This window comes from Equus przewalskii, chromosome 13 (assembly GCF_037783145.1).
Source record: "Equus przewalskii isolate Varuska chromosome 13, EquPr2, whole genome shotgun sequence".
Classification (NCBI taxonomy): domain Eukaryota; kingdom Metazoa; phylum Chordata; class Mammalia; order Perissodactyla; family Equidae; genus Equus; species Equus przewalskii.
The window spans coordinates 42,620,429-42,639,309 of NC_091843.1; the positions used below are offsets into that span (position 1 = coordinate 42,620,429).

The 18,881-nt window shown below is 53.8% G+C and overlaps 1 protein-coding gene across 11 annotated transcripts in view; it reads left to right on the plus strand.

The window, feature by feature from the left end:
- The window catches only part of ACSL6 (acyl-CoA synthetase long chain family member 6), a 60,637-nt gene that overhangs the window by 8,232 nt on the left and 33,524 nt on the right, over positions 1-18,881 (plus strand). For 3 of the 11 annotated variants that reach the window (XM_070571117.1, XM_008528736.2, XM_070571115.1), the window contains exons 2-9: positions 10,055-10,275; positions 12,010-12,124; positions 12,816-12,880; positions 13,149-13,250; positions 13,768-13,867; positions 14,428-14,606; positions 15,625-15,657; positions 17,058-17,109. In XM_070571117.1, coding sequence (XP_070427218.1) covers positions 10,081-10,275; positions 12,010-12,124; positions 12,816-12,880; positions 13,149-13,250; positions 13,768-13,867; positions 14,428-14,606; positions 15,625-15,657; positions 17,058-17,109 — 841 coding nt within the window. In that variant the 5' untranslated portion in view covers positions 10,055-10,080. Of the gene's footprint in view, positions 1-1,926; positions 2,175-2,194; positions 2,342-10,054; positions 10,276-12,009; positions 12,125-12,815; positions 12,881-13,148; positions 13,251-13,767; positions 13,868-14,427; positions 14,607-15,624; positions 15,658-17,057; positions 17,110-18,881 lie in introns of those variants that run through there. The other 8 variants (XM_070571119.1, XM_070571120.1, XM_070571121.1 and 5 more) reach the window with 6 other exon arrangements.

Here is an 18,881-nt window from a genome sequence, read left to right on the forward strand (position 1 = left end):
AGTCTGAACAAAATTGAAATGTGACTTTGTCGTGGTGCCTCTGTGAGGATGGAGTGCAAGCCCTGGAGGGTCCCAGAAGCTAGTGATTGCGCGCGCTGGTCTCTGGGTTCCTGCAAACGCTACCCGTAGATTGAGGGCACTGGGCAACAGCACTGTGTGAAGCAGGAGGAGGATACATGTGGCCTCCATTCTTAAACGTCTTCTCCATGCACTGCAAGGTCCGGTTTACCATCATGATTTTCTTCCCATTTCTTTCTCCATGTTTATCATCAACACCATGACAATACCAAAGTTCCCCCATACAGAAAACATTGCTACCTCAGACCCAGCCATTACTATTTTTGTAAAGGACAATACCAACAGAGCCTCAGGATGACCAGTCCCACTTCTGGGTCCCCCCACCTTGGCCTGATGCAGTGCCTTCCTCACTGGCCACAGAGGCCTCTGAGTCCCTTTGGAAAGATGATGACTTCAATGAGAATCCCCGTGGTGGGTGCTCTTAGTGGGTCAGCGTGAACAACGTCCAGCAGCCTTCCCAGGCCAGCCAGGGCCTCGCTTTGCTTTGGTCTGAAAGAGATTTTTGTTTTCCAGTGAGAACAGCCCCAGCCTGGCCCAGCGCCGGAGCCAGCAGCAGGAATACAAACCGTTTCATGTGATGGGGCCCGGAGTGGAGAGATACCAGCCTGCCAGCAGCAGGCCCTCCCCTGCCGCTCCTCGCTCCTCGGGAGGCAGTCATTTGCATATCCCCCATTCATCCTGGCCTTGAAAAGGAGGTCTGAGTTCTCAGTGCTCCCTGCCCAGCTGAGGGCTAGGCTGCTTGAGCCTGGCATTAACTCTGTGGACACCATGGGCTCTCACTGGTGGCCGCAGGGCAGTGAGAGGCAGCAGCTGCTGTGTGGCCCTGGCCTCCAGTGGGATGATTCACAAGGTGGCAGGGTCCTGTTGACAGGCACAGCCTTCTGCTGAACTGAGTGAAATTAGGATTTGTTTCTTCTTGTGGCTTTCAGAAGAGGAACTTTTTCAAAGTGTGGGGAAGCCAGAAAATTAAGCTGTTTATCAAATCTTCTGTAAAATTGACCTTTCACCAAAGGCAAAACTCTCTTTTCTGTTGATTGTCTATTCTGTGAAAAAACAATGACACTGGGAATGGTGAGAAAAGGGGCCATGTTGGCTCCTGGCTGCAGTATCAGCAGGGATTGAGGGGCACAGCTTGCCAGGGACACTTTGTGTCCTAAAATCCCAGGGCACTGTGTCAGATGAGCTGGTGGGCGCCATTAGCTTGTGGCTGTGACTTCGAAGGCATGAGGTATATATATAGTACCAATCACAATCTTTTTCCTTCTGCAGCTAAATGCTCACCTTCCAGCCTTAGCTTCCTGCCCCAGTCCTCAGTGCAACCAGGCCCCTGCCTCCTTTCAAGAGCCTGACATCTTACAGGCTCTTCCTGTGACTTACAGACCCACTTCTGTCGCTCTGTCCCCTCCTCAGAACACTCCTTCCCATCCTGCTCTGATCCTCTTCTTGCTCCCCGTCCCTGACTGAGGACGTGGCTCAGCTTCTGTCTTTTGTGCATTTCTCCCTAAGCAGAATGCCCCAGGTGCTCTTGAGTGAACAAGCGGGCCAGTGAATCCCTCCTTTGCTCCCCCCACCTCAATGACCCCAAGCATATCTTAACAAGACCCTCCCTACTTCAAGAAGCTTCCCCCTAGCTAGAGCAGGTCACATCCTGTCTTATTTGTACGCTAGCCACCTGCAGTTGAGCTCTGAGAATGTGGCCCTGCCAGGAGCAGCCCACATCCCCTTTTCCCAGTATGTCCTCGGTTTGGGCCAGTGATGGAAATGGATCACTGCTCCTGAGCCAGGACACTGCAGTCCTAATGTGGACTGGCTGGGAGGGGAAAGGATCATGTTGCAGCTACGGGATTTGGCTTCCTTGACAGTGGGGCTTGGCCAGAGGGTGTCCCTCTGCTTGTGTGGTACTCTTGGCGCTTGCCGGTATCCTTAGGGTTCCGCCCACTGTCCCCAGGCTTCATGGGGAAGGAAGGACGATGAGGCTGAGGCTCATCCACACCGTCAGTCCTGGTCATCGTACCCTGTAAATATGTCCAAAGGGACTGCTGCCAGTTTTAGCGTCTCCTGCCCCTCTTTGAGAACTTCGTCAGGCCTGATTCACGGTAAGGACAATATTTATCTCAGAGCTTGTGAAAGACACTGTGTTTCAGTTAGCTCCTCTGTTCTCAAGGCTATTTGTATTTTCAAGTTCCTGAAAGTGTTATCTGAGCCTGGCTTCCCGGTGCTATCGTCAGGAATGTGGGCCCGTGTTCCCTAACTGGGCCTTAGGGTGAGTGAGATTCTTGAGAGGTGCTGGCGTGAGGACGGGGGGCAGAGGGCAGTGGAGGCTGCTTCCCACACTGAGGGAATTGCTAAAGGCAGCCATGTTTCCAGTGAGTTCGGGCTAGTTGGGACAGGTGGCCCTGTGCAGTGGTCAGGCACCGCCAACCGTAATTGGGCCTTTCCACATTCAAGAGGCTTAAGTGAACCTTCAGAGCTATAATCGGGCTCCTTGGGGAGGCTCGGCAGGTGAGCCTTGTGTAAGCGTGTAACCTAGCAACTCACATCACGGCCTGTCTCTCAGGGGGGATGTGCAGTGGGTCTCACCTGGTAATTCCTCAGTCAAGGAGGCCCTGGGACCCATCTCTGCCCCAATTGTCTATGGTTCTGTGCCTCTAATTAAAACCGAAGAGGAAGATGGAGAGAAAGCCCCTCTCTCACAGCAGAGACAAGCATGAATCCCTGTGTGGATGGGGTGGGTGCCGGGCCAAGTTTAGGCGGCTGTGTTTGTTTCTCTGCAGGTCAGGGTCACACAGGTGTGATGGCGAGATTTCTGCTTTTCTTAGCCTAGCAACTGGGCCACACATGTCTTGGGGAAGAGCTGCCGCGGGGGCTCCATGCCTCTGGCATGCTGTGTGGTTTTCCATCAATCAGGACCTTGGTTGTGGCCGCTGGATTTCCTGCCCCAGAAGCATTAAAGGAAGATTTTCTCTTGTTTGAAGACATCTCTGAAGATATCTAGGGGAAAGTAGGGCCTGCCAAGGAGGAAGAAGAAGGGGCTCTGTGGGCTGTAGGTGGGTCCTCAGATATTTCTGCATTTTAAAGCTTCCTCCAGGTGGATTAGGAGAGGCAGGCTTGTGCCAAGTTCCAGGTGAGGGCTGCTGAGGCAGGAGACTCTCCCCATGCCCCTGCCACCAGGTGATGGGGTGAGAGGTAGAGGCCATATCAGCCCCAGGGAAGGTGTTTCAAGGCCTTGTGGGCTCTAGAGCTCCTCAAGAGGGAGCTCAGAGCACTGGGCTGTGGCCTGGGACAGTCTTGCTGCTAAGGAGGTCGGATGGGTTTGGATGGACAGTAGCCCCATCCTGGTAGACTCGGAAACCCCTTGTGGGGCCTGGGAGGTGGTGATCTGGGTCCTGTGGCCCGAACTTGCCTTTTACTCTCTAGCAGTGGCTACCATGTGCCTACTGTGTACCCAGCTGCATGCTGATCACAGAAGTAGGAGTGACAAAAGGCCATACCTGATCCCCTCCCCCACCCCTCACCTTGTGGACAGACTCTGCAGGAGTGAGGCCATGGGAGGCCCTGGGACCTCAGTGTCCCAGTCTGTCTGCCAGAGGTGCTGAGGGGTTTCAGAGCTCAACTTTGATTCCAGCAGGCCAGGCTGTGGATTCTGGCTCCAGGTTGGCCATGCCCTGGAAAGCTAGGAAAATGTCACTCAGGGCAGGCATTAAGGAGCGGCTGGTGTGCTGCCCTGGAGTCTTGTAGACAAGATAAACCAGTATCTTCCACCTACTGACCCTGGTCTTGGTCCGGAGTGTCACCACTGCCCAGAGCACCTCTGAGCAGGTGTTTTATCTGGGACTGTGTCCAGTTTCCTTCCTCCTCCCAAGTAGACTGGTTGTAACTTTGGGAAGGGAGTGGGGCATGGAGGCGGAGTCTCCTGGGCATGAGTGCAGGCCTCCCTCAGCACCAGAGATCTGCCATCCCCACCACCCTCCCCACTTCCTACTACCCCCATCACTCACTCTGGCTGCAGGTCCCCAGCCCAAGGCTGAGGCTCTGGAAACCTGGCAGAGTGGGGGTTAAGGCTGCGTTGCTTGGCTCTGAGCTGATCTGAGCCAGCCCTGCACAGTGTGCAGTTGGAGGGGGGGCTAGTGGGGGCCTTGTGGGTCCAGCAGCTCCTCATAGAGCTGTTCTGTACCCAGGTCCCTGCCAGACCTGCTTCTACAGCCGCCAGGGAGCCTCTGCCACCACTGCTAACACCTCCACCACCACCCACTTCTTAGAGCAGGCTGCCGTTGCCATCAGCTGTCCCCGGGAGGGTGGGTTTTGGGGCGGGGCCTTTGCCACTTTTGTGCTTTGATCAAGATGTGGTAAGCTCTCTCCGTGAGCCCCATACACTCTTTATAAAGGGAGGCTGGTACTAGTGGAACCAGCTCAGCTGCCTTCCCAGTGCCAGAAGCCCGCTGGAAAGGTAGGGTGTGAATGCATGTACTTTTACAAGTTGTCTCTGAGCCCTTTGGTTGGCAGAGAGATGGAGCAACCACTTCAGCTAACTGCTGTCTGCTGAGTGTTTCCTTTACTATGTGCCTGGCACCGTACGCTCTGTCCACGAGCTTGTTTGATATGAAGCCCAGAGGGCTGAAGTGACTTGTCCAAGGTCATACAGCTATCAAGAGTCTGAGTCAGGATTTGGACCCAGGTCAGTCTAGCACCAGAACTCCCCTCTGGGCCTTTTCCAGAGTTTGTTTGCTGGCGACCTTGGGCCCTGGGAGAGGTTGTGATTTTCTTTTTGGAGCCCTTCACTGGGAGTTGAGGAGGTTTTTTAATGATCTGTTGGCTTGCTTGTGCTTCCCCACCATTTCTGAAAGCCTCAGAGGTTTAGAGAGACCCAGAGCTCCATCACAAGAACCCCACCCCACTCTAGGCTGATTCTGAGGGGAGGGAAGAATCTGAGGATCACAGAGGGCCTCAGTGCCACCAGAATGACTTTGGACTTTCATCCTAAGCTAGTATAGAGCCAGATAAGGTTTTTGAGCAGTGGCATAATACAGTCACATCTGTACATTAGGAAAATAACTTGGTTATCAGTATAAGCATGGGTTAGAGCAAGGACACCTGTAAGGAGGCTGCATGGGAGTCTGGACTACACTTGCTGGTGGCTGGACCAGGCCAGAGGCTGTGTGGAGGGAGAGGAATGGTCATGTTTGAGGGATGTTTAGGAGGTAGTCCTGACAGAGCCATCCAGCTAGATTGTGAGGGTCTAGAGTGTGGAGTTAGGGGGCTGGACCAGCAAAGTGTTCTTGGAGTCGAGCAGTGGACCCCAAGGCCATCTCCACAGGGACTGTGGCCTGGGCTCTGCCTCTGCCACCCTGCCACCTTAGAGCCAATCTGCTTCCTACCAGGGCTCCCTTCCTCCCATTCTCCCCCTTCCTGGATTTTGAGAGCTATGCCTCTCACCACCCACCTTCCACGTGCCCTGAATCAGCAGAGGACATGGTGAGGTGGGGGACAAGTTCCTTCAGCCTGTGCCACCACATGGTATTCTGAAATGGTCTGTGCTGGAGGGGAGAAGAAGGCATAGGATATGCCAGAGGAGAGGAGGTTAGTTCATGCTTAGGGCTGGGTCCTCCTGCCTGGTGAATATTTACAAACACTCACAGCTGCTCACTTGGCAACACTGGCACCACTGATTCCCTTGGGTGCTGGCCCCCCCACCCCCTGTGCCCCAAGCTGCTGCAATCAAGAGAGTCTCCTGGGGCATGGAAGGCGGCAGCCATGGCTGGGGCCCCAGGGACTACTGAGTCCCACTGTAGGTTGACAGAGAGGGAGTGGAGGTTAGAGGAGGCCAAGGCCCTGTGAAATAAGGAGATGAGACCAGACTCCAAGGCCTAGGCTCTGCCCTGCTCCATGCCAAGGGTTTGATGGTGCAGGCTGGCTCTGAGGCCTGTGTCTTCAGAGAATCTGAATTTGCAGCTCTGCCCTGCAATGGCTTCCAGGTCTGAAGGGAATCTCAGGGTAAATGCAAGCAGCCCTGCCTCTGTCTGAGAAGGTCCTTGAGCCTGGAAGAATGACACCCTCTGGCCATTGCCCAACCAGGGAGGGATGAGTCTCAGTCTCAAGGCCAGAGGAGCTGCAGTCACTTCAGATGCCTCCTTAGGGGTGGGCACCTGAGGAGAAGTGGGAAGGCAAGCCCTTTTCCCACCACCCTCCATTGTCCCAGGTGAGTGGGCTTCCTGGAGGAGAAGGACCCAGCCAGGAGAAGATGGCGAGTTCTGGGTGTGAGGCCAGGAGGGAGCCCACCCGTAGTGTGTGCATGATGAAGGGCAAGTGACTGGCCTGCCTGACTGATCCCCACTTACAGGCCCTGGTGGCCTGTGCTGCCCTCCACACTTTGGAACCTGGGCCTGGGCTCTTCTGAGCAAGTCTGGAGCTGCTTTTCTGTGGGTTCAGCACCATAGCAAAGGAGAACATGGATTGTAGCTATGGATGGTCCAGTGTTGGCAAGGGGTGTGGTGGTGATACAACACAAGGAATGGTTTGGGAGGCTATCATCTGGTGCTTGAGTCCTCCCTGACTAGCTCACTGTGTACCTATAAATGACAGATAATTTCATTAGTGGAGTCTCTGTGTTCCCACCTTATAATGAGTACATAGAGCTATTGGAGGATCAAGCAGTGCAGTCTGTCGGCAAGGGCTTCCCAGGCACCAGGAATTCAGGAAATTTAGACAAATTCTGTCCTTCCCTCTCCCGGGGCCTGTGATATTTTGGTGACTACCGAAAGCTTGGTACATCTGGGAGGCCAGCCTCGCAAACTGGTGGTGCTGACCCTTGCACAAGATTTCATGGACTCAGGACTTTATTTCCTGAGTAGAATAGTCAGTCTACTAAGTGCTCCATGGTCTCTCAACTCCAGCCTTTGTGTGCTTGCTTCCTTCTGTTTGGGCACTCTTTCTTCTTTATCTCAGCATCAATGCCACTTCCTGCCAGGAGCCTGCCCTGACTCTTGCTACCTGAGTGGGGCATCTTCTCTGGCTCCGCATACCTGATCATAGCCCAAACCACGCTGCACAGCACTGCCCATTCCCTCATGTGCCTCCCTCGTGTTTCCCCCATGGAACTGAGGATAGGCCCACATCTGGCTTGTGCCAGTGCCCAACACTGAGCTAGATGAGAGCAGAATGTGAGGGTCTGCTAGGTGAATGGGTGAGTAGATGAGTGAGTGGACGGGTGGGTGGATGCACAAGTGGATGGGTGAGTAAATGTGTGGGTGAATGGATGGCTTGGCTTTTCTAGGCTGTGCTGTATTAAAACCTCAGCATTGCAGCAAATGCCCACTTTCTGCTGCAGCTTAGGGCCGGTGAGCAACTGCCAAGGACCAGTGACTGGTGGTAATGAGGTATCCTTCCAGGATTCTTTCTAAAACTTTTGGGACTATATAACTGAGCCCTTAGGGACTGGGCAGGAGCTTCTTAGGCCTTGGCTTCTCAGACCATTGAGTCAGTTCAACCCATTAGAGGAAACATCAGTCAGCTCAGAGCCTACCCCAAGAGCTGGTGGGCATATCTGGATTTTCCACTATGTAGTCAGTCATATATTTGATGGGGCTGTCTGTGACTTGGTCTCTCCATCTGCACCTTAGGGAAGTAAATGTCCCAAGGAAGCAGCCAACTGGCTGCCTGTCCAGGGTCCTCCTTAGATTGGTTTCCCTTGGTGAGTTCACTGGGGTCCATAGCTGGGGCTCTGCTTTGCTGATTCAGACCTTCATTTGATCAATATGCCCAGAGTAGTTTGTTCCTGTGGGATAGCCTCAAACTGATTGAGCTCAAGGCGGTTACCAGCAAAACTGGGTTTCCAGCTTAGGAACTCAGTTAGAATGATCTGGCTGGCCCCAGGGAGCACCCACACCCTGGGTGGTTAATGAGTGTTCCCAGGACTCAGACAGCCTGTCAAGCCATCTGTAAAGCATAAACTCCTGTGGGGCCACAATGACTGGGCCCAGCCACCTCTGCCCAGTGTTTGGACCTGCCTGGGCTGAGCAGTCTCCTTGATCTGAGAAGCAGACCCTTTAGCCATCTCTTTAGTCCTGGCATGCCTCTAACTATGCTAGACACAGTAGAAGTACATACCTGAGAGACACTGTCCCCATTTTAAAGATGGGAAAGCAGAAGTCCAAAGGGGTAGGTTATACTCAACCTTGCATAGCTTATAAGTGAAGAAGAAGGGATTTGAATCAAGGAGCTTTACTTGCTTTTTCTGTAATGACTTTGCACATCACTGACCTCATCTCCAGTGTGATGATGTTATAATTTAGCACCAACACCATTTAGTGGGATTTCAGCAGATCTCTCCTCTCTCAGGGGTCAAGCAATTGCTATTTGGCTTATATCCCATGGTTGCAGAGTGGCTGCTGTTGGATTTCTCGTTGTTTCCCAAGAAGGGAATCCATAGCCATGCTTCCAAAGGTTGAGGGCTGGTGAGGAGTGTGCCTGTGAGTGGCACATGGCAGCCTGGAGCCTACCCAGTCCTTATTAGGCTGGCAGACCAGTAGGTGTCATGCAGTGCTTCTAGCCTCAGGTCCTACTGGGCAGTGACACCAAGAAGGCCCCAATGCGGATAAAAGCATCCAATGCTTGGCCTGCCCTTGCAGCCTTCCTCAGTCCTGGGCAAAGTGCAGACCCCTGAGCCCAGCTGGCTGTATGTCTGCCTTACCAACACCGCTTCACTTAATGGCTAATGGAGCACGTGGTAGCCCCTGGGCCCTGCTCTCTTTGAACCAAGTCAGTTACAGTGCTTCTTACAGAAATGCTCCCACTGCCCACCCCAGGACATCCTCCATGTTCCCCTGATAGGCCCGCTGTGTCCACTTGGGCTGCAGTGGGCAAACATGGCACTCTGACCACCATTTGTGTTATCACAGGAGACGCTAATTACCCCTGGAAGTACATACAACACTTTCTGAGCCCCTTCTTTCTGAGTCTTGGTTCCTTTCCCTTCCCACCAATTTAATACCTGCTCCCCTCTGCCACCTCCCTTTTCCTCTGGACATTAGCTGATGGGATCCCAGGGAGCACAGCACAGGACTCAGTTAGTGGTGGGGCTGGCTGTGCCTTTTGCTGCTTGGTCTGTCGTGGTGCAGAGCCACACTGCACAGTGATCACCAGTCTGGGTCCAGGGGAGCAGTGCCTGGACCCCACCACAGCTACTCTTGGGAACTCTGCTATTCCTCAGAAAGTTGGTCCCAGCATCACCTCTGGCCCTGGCAGGACTTTGGCTCCAACTTTTCTTCAAGGAGAGCCCATGGTGGCCAGGATGTGGGCCTGGAAGGACCCCACTGGGCGCTTGTCAGATAGGTCATTGCCCTCACATCGTGAGGGCTGGAGGTGTCTATCAGGGCTGGTCTGTGGGCTCTGCCCCCTTGCCCCTTTCCCTTCTCTGTCTGCTAGGGCTGAGAGCTTTGAGGTGGTGTGGGAGGAGTCTGTGTCCCTTCACCCTCACTAATTTTGGGCACTGTGCAAGGCATCCTGCTGCTCCTCTGTCCTCTCCACACCCCAAGAGCAAAGATAGGAAAATGCTATGACCACACAGGAGAGGCAGAACACCTAGTCCCTAGGGCTCAGGAGGCATTAACTCCAGAGCTGTCAGAGCATGCCCTGGCCCCTGGAAGATATGGAAGCAGCTGTCAACCATGGCCCAGGGCCTGAGCATATGGGTCTCAGGAAAACTGGGTTGGATATCTCTCTGCCAGGTGTGACTGCTAAGAGTTCTGGCCTGTCACCAGGAAAGGTGCTTCCAGGTAGCCAGCTTCTAGGATACACTGTGTTGCACCAGAAGACTATATGCCCCAACTAGCCCAGGGCCTGCCCTACAGTGTTTTTGGCCAGGGCTTGGCCAAGGTCAGTGTGTCACTCGTGATCCAATACAAGTGTGGGAGGACAGACCCAGGACTCCTCCTTAGCCTACTTCAGGTCTCCTTCCTCACGCTCCTCTTGTTTCCTGCAGAGTTCATCCTCTCACTTCTTGAGAAGATGCAGACACAGGAGATCCTGAGGATACTGAGGCTGCCCGAGCTGAGTGACTTGGGCCAGTTTTTCCGCAGCCTCTCGGCCACCACCCTCGTGAGTATGGGTGCGCTGGCCGCTATCCTCGCCTACTGGTTCACTCACCGGCCAAAGGCCTTGCAACCACCATGCAACCTCCTGATGCAGTCAGAGGAAGTGAAGGTGAGCAGGGTGGAAGCGGCTGGGCTGTGGAAAGTAGTGGGCAGAGGACAGGTATCTTGAAGGCAGAAGCCAAACTTGTGACTTATTTGACTTCACATGGCCCAGAGAATCTCACTTTCCCTGGTAGCCAGCCAATAAGCCCTACAGTGGCCTTGGGCATGATCTCCTACCAGATACTCTTTCTGCCTCTCACAGGAACTGAACACTGGGCAGAGCCTGACCTTGGCCTTGCACTGGGCCTCTAGTTTGCTTGCTTCTTGGGTGGGAGGCCTTGGCTCATTGGTGCCTCAGTAGGAGGCCTAAGTAGGTTCTCAAGGGGCTGCCAGGTAAATTCCCTCCCAAACCCTTCCCGTGCACAGCCCTGGTCTGGAGCTGGGACTCAGAACTGAGCCCACCCCAGGGCCCTGCCCTCCCAGAGCACACAGACTCATGGGTAGAGCCGCCAAGGGGGAGAAGGTGCAGTGGCCCAACCTGGACAGAGGGGTTCCAGGCTAAGTCTAGAAGCACCAGTGAGATTTATTTCTTTATTAAGCTTATGGAATTTATTTTGCCTTTTATAAAATTATCTTTTTTCTAAACTTTAATCTATTCATTTTGAATAGATAATATATTCACACAGTTCAAAAGGAACAAAAGGACGTATACTGAAAAGCTTCCGCCTTCCTCCCCTTGCCTTCCAGTCCTTCCCAGAGAACTGTGGTAACAGTTGTCCATGAGCAAATGTGCAGATATCCGCCCCCCTTTTTAAATGATACCATGCTGCAGACACGGCTCAGCGTCTTGCCTGTTGCTCTTGATGGTACATGTTGGTGACTGTAAGCACGGCAGAGTGTTGCCTGGTAGGAGAGGGTGCAGGTTGAGGGAGAGCCGGGATCTTCAGGGTACTTTTCCAGCAGAAGGAATGATGTGTGCAAAAGTGCACGTATGTGATAACGCACCTGGTGGCTTTAGGAAGTGGTGGTTTGTCTGGGGTGGCTGGGTGGTGGAAAGGGGCTGCAGACAGGCTAGCAGAGTGGTGACCAGAATGACCATTGGTGACCGGCAGCCCTGGGTTTGAAGGCTGGCTGTGCTTTTACTAGCCGTATGGTCCTTGTCAGTTTTTTAACTCTCTGAGCCTCGATTTCCTCAACTGCCAAGTGGGTAATAGAAAGAGTACCTGCTTCCTAGGATTGTGGTAAGGATTTGGTGAGCCAGTCTTCAAACTAATTCACACTGTTATGTGAATGATGGCTGGCACCCAAATGATTCTTAACTAGTGGCATAGCAGCAGCAGATGATGACATGGGAGACACTTTGGCAGGTTGATCCTGATGCCAGGGGGTAGCCTAACTCTAGCCAACACTTCCCACTCTGTTGTATGAGTGAGCTGTAGGTGTGTATGAATAGTAAGTCAAGTTCTGGACATTTTGTATGTGCCGACCTGGTGTGAGGGTGCTGTGTACATGTATAGGAGACCAGTATACTGGGCCTGTGTGCGTGAGCCAACTAGGTTTGAGTGTGGATACATGCAGGTCGAGTATGTACAAGCCACAGGCATGTGAACATGTGTAGAGGTTGTGTGTGTACACTCCAGTAGTGTGTATAGACCATGTATGTGGGTACACACAGAGCATGTTCCAGCCCACCTGTGTGGCCTGGGTGTACATCCAGTCTGTGTACAGCCTGGCGCATGCTGGTGCCCTCTCTTGACACCCCTGCCTCAGCCAGCTTCTCTGGCCTGTGCTTGGCTCATAGGACAGTGGTGGGGCCCGGCGATCCGTGATTGGGGATGGGCCTCAGCTGCTTACCCACTACTACGACGACGCCAGGACCATGTACGAAGTGTTCCGCCGTGGGCTTAGCATCTCAGGTTAGAGGGGAGCTGTGGGGGTGGGGAGGGACTGTGGCAGGGGTTGAGCAGGTGCAGGGGTGGAGGTGGGCCTGCATGGTACCAGGGGCATGGCAGGTGAGTGGTGTCAGGTTCAGAGGAGAGAAGCCACTCTTGGCCCTTCTACCCAATCAGAGAAGTAGCTGCGTTATGTGGCCAAAGGGCTGGCCTCAGCTCTGTTCCAGCCCTTAGGACTTCCTGACCTGAAGCCGTCCCTTAGCGCATACTCTATAGCTCTCCTTGGCAACCCCTGGTGAGCCTCCAGCTGCCAGGCCGCTGGCTGGCATGGTTTGGAACCTGAGCCTCTGAGACGTCTAGGTGACCTAGGATATGGGACAAAGGGAGGTGGTCACGGGGAGACAACCTGCCACCTGTGCCCAGTAGCTGCCAGGTCTCTGTGTCCTCTTGGGGCTAATCACACAAGTCATGGTGGGAACTGGCACTGTGTCGGTCTCCATTCCCTGGCCTCCTTGATCCCTGGTGAGATGCCATGCTTGTGTACTTTAGGCCTTCTTGGGCTTCCGAAGTTTAGATAGGCAGCTGGGAAGACAGTTCACTTGGCCCATGGACCACCCCACAGTATAGAATGTCCATCCAGGTGGCTGATAGGCAGGTGCAGGTGGCACCCCTACCCTGCCCTCCTCCCTGGCACAAGGCCTGCTTCTCTCTGCAGGGAATGGACCCTGTCTTGGCTTCAGGAAGCCCAACCAGCCTTATCAGTGGCTGTCCTACCAGGAGGTGAGTAGTAGAGGACAGGCCCCACCCTGTCTGCCCACACAGACATGGCACTTTTGGGGCTTGTGGGCATCCTTCTGGGTCTCAGAGGGTCATTTTCTCCCTGCCTGGCCTGTCTGCCAAACTCCAGGCAGCAACCTTGCAGGGCTTCCGGCATACCTGGGTAGGGAGTTGGGGAGGTCTCTCAGACCTGTAGGAATCACACTTGGGGGTCTCCTGCTCCTGCTGAAGAGTCCTTGCTTTCCCATCACTTCCCCATGTCTGTGTGCAGGTGGCCGACAGGGCTGAATTTCTAGGGTCCGGACTTCTCCAGCACAATTGTAAAGCATGTACAGATCAGTTTATCGGCGTTTTTGCACAAAATCGACCAGAGGTGAGCATCTGCCTTGACTGGTTTTGGAGGTATGAGTGGAGTGGGGGATTGCGTACCATAGAAAGCTCTGCTCCCACTGTTTGTAGGGTCTTAAACAAGAGGAAAAATGGAGATCTTTGGTCCATGCCACCTCCCCAAGTCCCTTGGCTTTGCCCTTAATCAGGAGTGGATATCCCAGCCAAGCTCCATCCACACCCCACGTCACCCCACAAACAGCTGCTCCCTGAGCCATGGGAGAGGAAAGATCTGAGAAAGAAACCTATGCAAGCCCTGGAAGTGGACTTGGGGCTGTTTAGGGTCCCAGAATTGCCAGGGACAAGCATGGTCTAGAAGGCTGTGGTGGAACAGGCTCAACTGGTTATTAGCCTGATGAATTCCTTGCCACATACAGAGGGCCAGAACAAAGCCCTCTTGGCACAAGACCCAGAGCAAGGACCCTGGTTGCCTGGGCCTATGGGCAGTACAGCCTCCTATCTATTCTGTGCCTCCCCCACCGCCGACCCATGTGTCTCCACAGTGGATCATCGCAGAGCTTGCCTGCTACACGTATTCTATGGTGGTGGTCCCGCTGTATGACACCCTGGGCCCTGGGGCTATCCGGTACATCATCAACACAGGTGAGCCCACTGCTGCCATCCCTTACCACTGGCAGCCAGCCTCCGGACCCCAGCCTCTCAGATTATGCTGATTGACACTAATAAGCACTTTGCTTCCACTCTCAGAGAACACTAGGGGCTTCCACTTTGGCCTTGAGTTGGCTTCCTGAGTCCAGCTGTCCCCAGTTGGACCTGATGGCTCCTACCAGAGGGCCTGGCTGCCAAGAAGGAGCCTCTGCACCAGCCCCCACACAGGCTGCCAACTCACTGCAGCTTGGGGTGGATGCCCAGGGGAGGGCTGGTAAATATCTCAAGCAGACCTGGGATTATGGAAGCTGAGCCTGGAACAAAGGAGTGCTTAGAATCCACTCCAGGAGACTCCCTGGCCTTCTGCCCTTGGTTCTGCCAAGGCTCCATGTACTTTCCTCTGCACATGACACATAGCCCACATGGCCTGTCTTATGTATTTATTTGCACGCAAACTTTGGCACACATAGCTCATGGTTCTGCTGCCCAGCACGTGCTGCCCACAGTCACAGCCTGTGCCTGTACAGCCTGACTCTCCTTGATGGTCCCTGCAGCTGACATCAGCACCGTGATCGTGGATAAACCTCAGAAGGCTGTGCTTCTGCTAGAGCACGTGGAGAGAAAGGAGACTCCAGGGCTCAAGCTGATCATCCTCATGGAACCGTTCGAGGAAGCTCTGAAAGACAGAGGGCAGGAGTGTGGGGTGGTCATTAAGTCCATGCAGACTATAGAGGTGAGGGTCTGCTTCTGGGATGTTTGCTGGGCCACTGCTGGTTGGCCACTGAGCCAGAGCTGCTGGTTATCTGCCCTTTTCATGCCCTAGGATGAAAAGGTGGATGTCAGGGTTGAGACAGGGCAGCTTCACAAGGGCTGGTGGTGGGTGGTAGGTTTGGTGCCCATAGGCATCCTCTAGGCGACAGGCTCAGTTGGCTGGCAGAGTTAATGACAAAGGCACCAAGAGGTAGACGGGATGCCAATCCGCCCCAGAGCTACTCACATAGCCTCTGGAGCCTCCTCATTTCCAGCTAGCTGTCAGCCTGTCTGAGCCTGAAGACTGTAGACGTGAGTGCCAGGAGTCTTGGAGAGGTTCGTACAAATGTGTCCCAGACCCCCAGCAGCCAGCAGAACCAGTTTTTCTGTGTGTGGTCTCCTCAAAGACATTAGGTTGGTGGCAGCCTGTGCCCTGCTGGATTAAGACAGGACAGTGTGGTCTCCAGGGCCTTAGGCCCTGGTCAGTAGCAGCTGAGCCCCACTATGCCCTACTGGATCTAGGTCCCTGGGGCGTCCAGTTCTCCTCCTGCTTTCCTGTCTGCTCCTAACTGTACCCATAATGCCTGTGCACTTGCACTCCACCATGGCTTTAGGGTCACACCTACACTAGCAACTTCTGTTGCCCCTCCAGCCCTGACCATTTATCTGGAAGCACAGACCACTCAGTCACTCTGTCCTGAGTATTTGTTCAGATGTACCATGGTCACCTCAAGCCATCTCCCCCGTTGTGCATGTGCACAGTGCCTAGCCTCTCTGTGGGCCTCAGGCCCCCGTCTGCAATGTCTATGGTGGCCTAGGCCTGGATGTGTATCTGAGGAGAGGCCACTGAGACAGTGTCTCCACATGAGCCATGTCTGGGCAGGGAATCCTGAATTCTGGGCTTGGCACAGGGGCAAAGTATACTGTGCTGAGTTTTTTGGTTTTGTTTTTTGATTGATGAGAACTTTTGAATATTTGAAAACAGTATTTTCCTCTTCCAGGACTGCGGCCAACGGAATCATCGTGTCCCTGTGGTAAGCTCGTCTGCCAGCGGGTCTTTATTGAGCAAGGTAGTGTGCAAGGCCCGTCCTCACAGACCCCCTCACTGTGTGCAGGGGCTCAGTAGAGAGGCCAGAGCAGCACCCCATGTTAATGAACAAGTCAAGAAGTGTCCACTTGGGGTAGCCAGGATTTCTGTGGCACCTGGACCTGGAGAGGACCTGGAACAGGAATCAGATGTTTGGGAGGGAGGAAAAGGGGCAGCCTATCCTGGCTACCCTTGGTTATCCAGTAACTTTTTCTTTGGGAAATTTTATTTTCTCCCTTTGAATGTAGTGAAGTCTCCAGAGGATGAAATGGACAGAACCAGAAGTGGACTCCAGGGCCAAGTGGGCTTGTGGCATCTGCTATCTTTGTTCGTCTTTGCTTTGTGAACCTGTCTGTGTGTCATCCCCAAGTGATACTGCCTGGGGTCAAGTTATCAGTGAGGGTCACTACCCCCTGAGGGGGACATGTGGGGATTTTCAGCTTCCTAACAAGGCCTCTGACCTCCAGCCCTCCCTCCAGCTCCACCCTTCCCACTCCCCTCACCACCCCCATGGCTTTCTCATACACGGGCCCGAGCAATCTCATCCCTGATTCCCAGGGCCCTTCATGGGTAACCCCTTGTGTGTGCCCACTTCCCACACATTGTGCCCCAGCCTTAGAGAACTGCTGTTTGATCCCTCAGCACACCCTTCTCTCTTGTCCCTCTGCCTGTTCCTGGGCTAATTCCTCTCCTAGAATACCCACCCTCACTTCATCTGGAGAGATCTTGCTTGTCCTTCAATCTCAACTCGTGTCACTTCCCCTGGGAAGCCATCTTTTACATGCAAGTGGACATGGTGCATTCCTCCCAGTGACTTGAAGACTATGTGCTCAGTGCCAGGACAAGGGCCTGATGCACAACAGAACAATCTTGGTGACACAGTTAGGCAGCTCATTTTCTGGGCTATGTGTTCTGTTCCTAAGCCTAGCCCCAGACATTTGAAAGAAAGTGGGAAAGAAGGAGAGAACTAGGTCACATCTACTAGAAAGGTGAGGTCTTTGCTAGAGGCCTAGATGTGGCCACTGCAGCACAATCCTGTCTAGAATTTAACTCACCCTCCAGTGGGGGAGGCAGCAGGACCAAGTGTGAGGTTGGTGGGACAGATTGATGTCCCTGCCCCCGTTAGATTTCCTCAGCTTCTTTTCCCCTTTCCTGGGGACTTGCCTGCCCACCTTGCTGACTGCAGCAAGGGCATACACAAATGCTGACACATACTCACACCCACATACAGCACACACACACAGTGGGAGTGCACAGAGGGGCTGGCTGGTGGAGGGGTCCAGGGATCTTGGGGCCTGGCTGGCCACACTGGGTCTCTTTAACACACGCCTCTTCTCACCTCTGCAGCCCCCAAAGCCCAGTGACCTCTCCATTGTGTGTTTCACAAGCGGTACGACAGGTAAGCAGAGGCACCCCACTCACCAGCCAGGGCCACCTGCACTGGTCACTGGCAACCTTGGCGAGGTGACTGCAGAGGTCTCTAGTGCCCTCTGTGGGATGGGCTGAGCCTTGTCCTGTGCTTGGCTCCAGATGTTGGGTCCCTCCTGCTGTTCCCAGTGCCTAGAATGAGGCAGCATGGGGTGGCTGGATGCAGATGGACAGTGTGGACTGGGAGGTCCAGAGTCGGGGTTTGACACTTCCTGGAGCTGGGGCCAGAGGTGGGCTGGGCAGCTGGGTCCTGTTGTTCCTTTATGAAAAGTTACTCTTACCCCTCTGCTTTCTGCCCCTGCCTGGCCTTTGGGCACTGGAGGCACTTTGGGCCTTTGGGCCTCAGGGACTGGAGAAGGAGTGTGGGGTTTGGTGGCTGAGAGCCTGGATTTGAATCCCACCTCTACCACTTGCTGTGAGGCTACAAGCCAGTCACCTAACCTTCTACCGCCACTGTCCCAGATTTCTCACCTGTGGTGAGGGTGGTTAAAGATGCCAAGTAGGAGAAGGGGTGGAGTGTGAAAGAGCAGCACAGATGCTCTGCTGGCTGGGGCTGGTATGTCATGGGCAAGGCTGTCAGGAAGAGAATAAGCAGAAATGATGCACCCCGTGCCTGGTACTGACAGAGGTGCACATGCATCAGCATCAGTGTGAGCAGCCAAGGAAGCCTTCCTGGGGGAGGCAGAATACACATGAGGACCATAGCCACGGGCACAGGACTTCAGTCTGCAGTGCCTTGTTCATCCTGTCACTGCTCTGCAGTGGCCTCAGCACAGCTGGTAAGGCAAGCAGGCGTGGGAACTGTCCAAGGGGACACCACCAGCAAGTGGAGGCAGAGGACTTTGCCCTGCTCTCCCAATTCCCAGCCCAGTGCTCTTCTCATTGCTGCTCTCCATCTCATCTGATGACTTGAGACGTCACTTGCCTTTGCCCTGAATGGGCAAGAACTTTCTAGCCTCCTTTTTCTAGACCAAGGACTGGCCCACCTTAATGATAGCTCTTGATGGGCTGTGAACTTGGGCTCCCCACGCCTTCCACAGATGCAGCCTCTAAGGCATTTGGCAGATGCTTGACCAGCCCCACAGGAAGGACTATTCATGTGGGTGGATCATGATAAACATGGCTTTATTGAATTGAGATGGATTTTTGCCGTTAACTCAAGTGGGTTTGAGAATTTCCACCACATTCTGCTAAACCCTGTCAGAAAAGAAATAACACAGCCCTCGCTCTCCAGGAGCTGCCATCCAGAGCCAACCTAGAATTCAAAAATGCCCTTCAAGTTGATGTTAGTTTTTGTCATGAGTTTCACAACGTGAAATTTTGGTGACATGTCCCTCCACACTGGGTTGGGGAGCAGGTCACTGCTGTGGCCTTTAGCTTTGGACCCTTGCCATCCAAGAGTGCCTTCAAGCTTTTAACGGGCCACTTGGTCACAGATGCTGACCCTATATCTGGAAAAGAATTTCACAACGCAGAAATGTACTGTTGCCCAGCTGGAGAGGGCAGGCCTCATATCCAATGCTTTTCCAGACCATGTAATCACAGTCGAAAGCTGAGCCATCTGCCGAAGCTCTGTGTGGTGGAAGCGGGATGAATGGAGCCTGGGAAACAGGTTGTGATTTAGTGTCCAAGCCTCCCACCCCAAAAGTGTGGCCGGTGCCAGAGCAGAGCTGGGGGAGTGAGTAGGCCTCTTGCTGAATGCTTGGGTTTCCCTGGTGTTAGCCTGGGTGTGTGCTGTGCCCC